General features: G+C 54.7%; 1 protein-coding gene across 1 annotated transcript; it reads left to right on the forward strand.

Annotated features, from left to right (window-relative positions):
• The first annotated feature begins 206 nt into the window (after positions 1–206).
• PET117 (PET117 cytochrome c oxidase chaperone) lies at positions 207–7,750 on the forward strand. Its single transcript, XM_075707052.1, has 2 exons — positions 207–302; positions 7,576–7,750. The coding sequence occupies exons 1-2, from the start codon at positions 207–209 to the stop codon at positions 7,723–7,725; spliced, it is 246 nt and encodes an 81-aa protein (XP_075563167.1). The 3' UTR covers positions 7,726–7,750.
• The last annotated feature ends 126 nt before the right edge of the window (positions 7,751–7,876 follow it).

The raw sequence follows: 7,876 nt of genomic DNA on the forward strand, positions 1-7,876 counted from the left end.
TCCCCGCCCGCCCGGCGGGACGGGGCGTCGCTCGGCCCAGCCCCGCATCGGCCCTCCGTTGCTCTGGCCTGGCTCGACGCGCTCGGCGCTCGGCTGGGGGCGGGGCGCGCCTCCTCTCCCCCCCCCCCCACCCCCTCCCGGCCCTTCCCCCCTCGGCGAGCAGGCGGCTCCGGCACGCGCCGCCCGCCCCGCCGCCGGCGGCCGCGATGTCGCGGAGCTCCCGGGCGGTGCTGGCCGTCTCCGCGCTGCTCTCCGCCGCCACCGTGGCGGCCGTGCACGTCCAGCAGCGGCGGGAGCGGGAGGTGAGTGTCCCGCCGCGGGGGCCGGGGGGGGAGGGGGCGAGCGGGGCCCCGCCCCGCCCCTACGGCGGCCCCCGCGCCCGCGGCCGCGCCCACCGGCGGGGCAGGCCCCGCCCCTTCGCCCCCGGCCCCGCCCCTGGCGCCCCGAGCCCCGCCCCCTCACCTGGCGGCCCGGCCCGAGGTGTCGGGCTCGGGCCCCGCCCCTCACCTGCGGGCTGGGCCCGCGCTCTCCCGCCAGAGCCCCGCCCCTCTCCCGGCGCCCCGCCCCTGCCTGCGTCAGGCCCCGCCCCTTGCCCGCTGCCCGCCCCGGTCCCCGCAGCCGCTCCGCGTGTCCCCTGCAGCCTGCCCTGCTGCCTGCAGCGCCCTGCCCTGCTGCCTGCCCTGCTGCCTGCAGCCTGCCCAATTGCCTGCCCTGCCGCCTGCCCTGCTGCCTGCAGCGCCCTGCCCAGCTGCCTGCCCAGCGCCCTGCCCTGCTGCCTGCAGCCTGCCCAATTGCCTGCCCTGCTGCCTGCAGCGCCCTGCCCAGCTGCCTGCCCAGCGCCCTGCCCTGCTGCCTGCAGCGCCCTGCCCTGCCACCTGCCCTGCCGCCTGCCCTGCTGCCTGCCCTGCTGCCTGCAGCGCCCTGCCCTGCTGCCTGCCCTGCTGCCTGCAGCCTGCCCAATTGCCTGCCCAATTGCCTGCCCTGCTGCCTGCAGCGCCCTGCCCAGCTGCCTGCCCAGCGCCCTGCCCTGCTGCCTGCAGCGCCCTGCCCTGCCACCTGCCCTGCTGCCTGCCCTGCCGCCTGCCCTGCTGCCTGCCCTGCTGCCTGCAGCGCCCTGCCCTGCTGCCTGCCCTGCTGCCTGCAGCCTGCCCAATTGCCTGCCCAATTGCCTGCCCTGCTGCCTGCAGCGCCCTGCCCAGCTGCCTGCCCAGCGCCCTGCCCTGCTGCCTGCAGCGCCCTGCCCTGCCACCTGCCCTGCTGCCTGCCCTGCTGCCTGCCCTGCTGCCTGCAGCGCCCTGCCCTGCTGCCTGCCCTGCTGCCTGCAGCCTGCCCAATTGCCTGCCCAATTGCCTGCCCTGCTGCCTGCAGCGCCCTGCCCAGCTGCCTGCCCAGCGCCCTGCCCTGCTGCCTGCAGCCTGCCCAATTGCCTGCCCTGCTGCCTGCAGTGCCCTGCCCAGCTGCCTGCCCAGCGCCCTGCCCTGCTGCCTGCAGCGCCCTGCCCTGCCGCCTGCCCTGCCGCCTGCCCTGCTGCCTGCCCTGCTGCCTGCAGCCTGCCCAATTGCCTGCCCAGCTGCCTGCCCAGCGCCCTGCCCTGCTGCCTGCAGCCTGCCCTGCTGCCTGCCCTGCTGCCTGCCCTGCTGCCTGCAGCCTGCCCAATTGCCTGCCCTGCTGCCTGCCCTGCCGCCTGCCCTGCTGCCTGCAGCCTGCCCAATTGCCTGCCCTGCTGCCTGCAGCGCCCTGCCCAGCTGCCTGCCCAGCGCCCTGCCCTGCTGCCTGCAGCCTGCCCAATTGCCTGCCGTGCTGCCTGCAGTGCCCTGCCCAGCTGCCTGCCCAGCGCCCTGCCCTGCTGCCTGCAGTGCCCTGCCCTGCCGCCTGCCCTGCCGCCTGCCCTGCTGCCTGCCCTGCTGCCTGCAGCCTGCCCAATTGCCTGCCCAGCTGCCTGCCCAGCGCCCTGCCCTGCTGCCTGCAGCCTGCCCTGCTGCCTGCCCTGCTGCCTGCCCTGCTGCCTGCAGCCTGCCCAATTGCCTGCCCTGCTGCCTGCCCTGCCGCCTGCCCTGCTGCCTGCAGCCTGCCCAATTGCCTGCCCTGCTGCCTGCAGCGCCCTGCCCAGCTGCCTGCCCTGCTGCCTGCCTTGCTGCCTGCAGCGCCCTGCCCTGCCGCCTGCCCTGCCGCCTGCCCTGCCGCCTGCCCTGCTGCCTGCAGCGCCCTGCCCTGCTGCCTGCCCAGCTGCCTGCCCTGCTGCCTGCAGCGCCCTGCCCTGCTGCCTGCCCAGCTGCCTGCCCTGCTGCCTGCCCAGCTGCCTGCAGCGCCCTGCCCAGCTGCCTGCCCCGCTGCCTGCCCAGCTGCCTGCAGCACCCTGCCCCTGCCCACACCCGAAGGCAGGCCTCTTGTGCCCGGCCCCAGCGCCTCGCCGCCTTCTGTGCCCCCGCCTGAAACCGGGGGCTGCGGGCACTGGTGTGCGCCCAGCCCAGAGGCCAGAGGCCAGAGCCGTGCCTGCACAGCGGTGCCTGCCTGGGCGCTGCCTCCCTTGCTCTGCCCCCGATGTGTCTCTCGCCACGAACGACCCCTTCCCCACTCATCCCAGCCTCGGCACTTGTCATTTCTGCGCTCCCATAGCTGCACCCGCTCCCTTCTCCCATCCTGGTCCTGTGCTCTCGCTTGCGGGGGCACGTAGCAGCTCGGAGCTCCAGGGTGAGGCACGACAGGCTCAGTGGAAGAGGTTTCCTCATCCTCTGCAGCGGCTGGGGATGTTAGGATGCAGGAAGGATGTAATTCTGCACCCTCCAGGCCCAAGGGCACCACCCTGGCAGCATTCCCAGGGTTCTCCCGTGTCCAGCAGTGCTGTCCCACTGGTGCTTGTCCCTTTGGCAACGCATCCGTGCGGCTTTTCCTGAGCTTCACAAACGCCTCCCGCTGCCGGGCAACAGCGCTGTTCTGTGCTGTGCAGCCAGCCCTGGTTCCCTTCTTGTTCTGGCAGAGTGCAAGCTGACAGAAATACCATGTGATAATTAGCCAGGGAAGTTTTCTGTGCTACATTTACAAAAATCAGGTAATTCCTGGCAGGCACCCTGTGTGCAAGAGAGCCCCACAGCCAAAAGTGTCAGCTCAGACAACGGTGAGTCCATACACAAAGAAATCCTGCCCGGGACTAAAAGTTGTGTGATTGCAGAATGGATAAGCTGCGCATGGCAGAAGTTTGGGCAATGAGTGTGCAGGTTTAGACCCTGCTGGTGAGCCAAATGGGTATCGATATGAGGGCACACATCTGATTTTTTCCCCCCTTATTTACAAAAAAAATCTAGAAAATGCACACAAAAAAACCCTATGCTGAATGACTGTTGTTAAAGGTCTGAAGCAGTCAGAAGTTACAAAACACCAGAGTTCAAGTTGCTAGTCCGTACCCCAGCTCAGTTGCCTGTTGCATGGGCTTTATGATGCAGTCCGTAATTACAGGATTACATTTTTTTCCCTCAAGAGATTTTCTGTGTCAGTGCTTGCGAATGATGGATCTTGGAGGATGAGACTGATTTGGGTAAGGAAAGAGGTTAATTTGCTGCAGAAGTTGGAAAACACACTGAATGGTACAGGCAGCAGCAGGAAGAGGAAGGCTGCGAGTGGCGATGGGTAATGGCTCTGCATTTGCCAGAGCTGACGTATGTGCTGGGTAGATCACTTAAACTCAGATTTTTGTAGGTGGTTGCTAGCTAATTCAGTGTGTGCTAAATGCTCCTAAACTACACCTGAAATAAATGGGAGCTGTACTTTGAGCATGTGCTGCAGGACAACACATGCTCTGAAAAAAGTCACCCTTGGGTGTTTCAGTGAGACATCTAAACTTAATGGATTTTTTTGACCTTAATCTTTGGATAATGTCTCTCCTTCATCTTATAGAGAGACTGTGAAAATAAATAAATGTTTACAAAATGTTCATATTCTATAGGGGTAACAGGCATAAAACAGTCTACAGGTAAATGAGTAATGCTGCCATTGGAGCAGGATCTGTGTATCATGAAGTAAGTAACGCCTCGGGCAACAGGCTGAACAAGGCACGTGAAACGAAACACTGAGTACCTGGGCAGGATCCATGCTGAGCACTGAGCAAGACAGCGGTTGCCTGGTATGTAAAGGCCGCATTGTAACTCACGTGCAAAACACGTGTAAATTAAGGACCCAACTGCAAGTTTACGGTGTGCATTCTACCAGTGTAGGAAATACGTCGCTAGGAAAAGGAGTGGCGGATCAGCCAACGAATTGATATGGTTAATGCCCTCTGGTTGCTTCATATATTTCTAATGATACCAGGAAGAAAATAGGGACTTGCTGCCTTTTGCCTGTTCCTGTTGCTCTGTGCTGTAGTTGTTGCTTGGTTTGAAAAATACTGTTAAATGGCTTTGGTTGGTACATCTGAGGCTGCTGCTGCAAGCCTCTGCCTGGGGAGATCCTAGGTTTCCCAAATGAGACACCAGTGGGCAGCTTTCTTCCCGTGGGTCTGTTTTAACTTATTTTTCCACAGCTGGAAGCAACCGTTGCTGTGGAGGGTATCAGTGTCACTGCTGTCAGGCTGCCAGCAGATAGGCAGTTTTGCGGAGTGTCCTAGAGATGAAGGATCCAGTTGGTCAGCAACAAAACCTTTTGGGGGTTTTGGGGGCCAGATCTAGTGTCTATTCTTTGCTGTCCATCCAAACACCCAGGCGTGGGTACAGCCTGTGAACTCTGTGTAGAGAACTCATGACTTCAGAGGTGCCTGACCTGCACACATGGGGATGGGTTCGCAAACCAATCCTCTAGAATTAGAAGTGATCTCCCCAAAAGCTGGATTTGATGCTAATCTGTATGTTTGCAGGGATATTAGCATTCCTCAAGATGTTGCTGCTGCAGAAGCGAAGCCAAAATGATCAATTCTTTTTTCCCAGCAATCAGTTTCACTCGCTATTCAGAAGCGCTAAGGCTCAAAGCTTGTCTTTTATAAATGAAATCTGAGATTTTCTCTTTATAATTCTTCAAGTCAGGGAATAATGGCTTCAGGTTTAAGGAACCCAGTTATTTAGATAATGTAATGGAAATAAGTAACGTGGATATTCTGCAGTCTGGGTGTAGGGATTATTTCAGGTCTATCTTTATGCAAATTAATAAACTTTTGACTTTTATAAATTGATATGCCAGGCACAAAGTGATTTGCGCTTGCGCACATTTATCTAAACTGATGCCGAAGACAAGCAGGCCTAACTTCTGAGAACAGAAGAAGGTGAGATGATTAACTTTTCTGTAGCTCTTTTGCCACTTGTGATACTCAAGTTATAAAGGTATCTTTTGCAAACTGCATTTTCGAAGCAAATGCATTCACCATCTGAAAGATTGCAGGATAGCTGTGTTTTGTGAAGAAAAAGAATCACATTCTTGATGTAATTGTTCAATTACATTGTATCTCCCCACATCTTTTCTTTATCGTTATTAACTAATAGTAATGAAATAATAAGTTTATGAACTTTGTCTTTAGTGTTTACTAATTTGTAATCTGAGTTCAGCTGATTGAAGCCGATGGGAAGGAACTGTTTTTATTAGATTACTTTCCAGAGAGAGTTTTGATTATTGGCTGACATACATGTCTGTGCATTTTCTTAACGAGATAAAATATTTCTTAAACAAAACCTTTCTATTTTAATCTTGACAGGAGAAATAATTGCCTTTGAAATGTGCAGTTATTGGCGTTCTAGATGAAGAATAAAACCCTGTGAGAACTTGTCAAATAATAATCACAAACATCTTGTAAAATGACTTCAGGGTCAGCTTTCAAATAAATTATTTGCAGGTGCATTTTGGCATCATTCAAACAGGTCAAATACATTATTCATCTTTTTTTACCATTAGGCTAAATAATTTATTCGTATCTCCAGTATCCAATGGCTAACCTTGGCACCCATGAAACTTTCTCATTCCTGAGTCCAAGCTGAGCATGAGTTGGTAAATTAGGCAGGGGGATAATGCTTTAATTAAACTTAACTTCAACTAAAGGTTCTAATCTTTAGTTGGGCTAAAACACGACTGCAATCACACAGCTTGATTTAGATGTGAGCCCTTGTTGACTCTCAATAATAATTTATTGGGTTTTACTAATTTATAATATTTTTGTCCTCGAGTATCATGTTTTCTGATAAGCTTATGACTATTGCTTTGAAATCTAGTAAGTGTCTGAATATCTAAAAGCATATTGCCTGCCCCAGGAGTTCAAGCCAAACCACCAAAGTGGACTGGGCATCCCATGTTCTCCTTTGCACTGGCACTTGTCTTTGGTTAGCCAGCTCAGGGAGTTAAATCAGCAGAGTATGACTTGCTTTGCAAAGGGGAAAAAAAAAAAGAGAGACGGTTGCTTTCTGCTGGCTGAGCTGTCTGACCCTGGGGTGGGATGAGCAGTGCAGGGAGTGTGGGGCTGGAAGGATGGCAGCGGCACCGGCTTTGGTTGGTTGAACTTGCTGGGGAACGGTATCTCAGCTGTATGTCACGTGCACAACCGATTAAACGCTTCACGTGGTTCCCGTTTCCTTCCAGAGTTAGTGTCAGCCTTGCCATCTCCTCCATCCTGTGTCTGCTCTCATCGCACCTCCGCTCACATCGCTCTGCTGCCTCACCTGTCCCCAGAGGTGCACGTCTGGAGTAGAACAGCTGGTTCCCAGCTAGTTCCTCCCCTCCTTTTCCCCACCCCAATTCATGTCACCAGTTTTGGTTTCACTTACTTTTTGTTCTCCTGGTGAGAGGTAAAGGTTAAACGTTTCACCTAATTATCAGAGGGGAAAAAAACTTCCAAGTAGCAGGGAGACACCGAGAGAGAGAAGAGTAAGGAGGAAACAAAAGCCAGTTGGGATTTTCTTAGGTCTTTTTACACCCATTTAAAGGGCTTACCCACCAGTTTGAAAACTGCTGGTCTGTGTTGCACATTTTATTTATAATGAACATTTTAGGTAAAGGGGATATTTTTTTAATGAAGTGCCTTGCTTTTTCAAGAGCTTGGCATAAGTAGGCTGTGGGACTTTCGTCAGCCTTGCAGCAAGACTTTACAAGGTATTTTCTGTAAGAGTAAGACATGAGCAGAAAGAAGCAGATGAAGACAAGTGGCAGTTTTTCTTAAAACCATTTGCAGTTTGCCACCAAATTCTCTTCAAGCAGAGAAGTCTGGCGGAGATTAGTTCCATTTGGTAAAGATTTAGGGCAGAGGTAACGGGATTTTATAGATCATGTCCATCCTGCATGGCATGGGAATTACGGGTGCATAGCATTTGTTTGCTCCATAGCTTTACCACTTAGTAAACCCACCCATCTGAAGTGAGTACAAATAAAGGGCTTTTTGGTATAGCACCATTAGCTTATTGATATCAGATAGTAGTAGTTTTGTAGTTCTTTGTAGTAGCTCTTGTAGTTTTAGATTCAAACCACATTAAGTGGCTGTGGCTACAGGCAGCGGCAGAGGACTCGCAAAGGCAGCATGGTGCACCGCCCTGCAGGAGGGATTAGAGCTGGGCGGGGGTTAATCGCATTCAGCATCCAACAGGCCGTGATAAACCCTGTCCCTTGTGTTTTCAGAGGCTGCACAGTGGAGTTCTCAGAGATCTTGAGCGTCAAAATCAGAAAAAGGAGAATATTCGCCTGCTAGAAGAGCAGATTGCTTTGACAAAGCAGCTTATGGAAGAAAGAGACAAGGCGCTAATGGAAAAAGGGTCCCAGCGGTCCTAGGCACAGACCTGAGTCATTAGACGTTTGATTAAAGACGTTTGGAGATCATTGGTATCTACTTGCAAGATCATTGGTAACTACTTGCAAGTGTTTCAGCTAACAGAGGTAATCTGTGAAAGACTGTTTCTTTTGTATAGGTTATAATCCAGTC

This window comes from Pelecanus crispus, chromosome 3 (assembly GCF_030463565.1).
Source record: "Pelecanus crispus isolate bPelCri1 chromosome 3, bPelCri1.pri, whole genome shotgun sequence".
NCBI classification, from domain to species: Eukaryota; Metazoa; Chordata; class Aves; order Pelecaniformes; family Pelecanidae; genus Pelecanus; species Pelecanus crispus.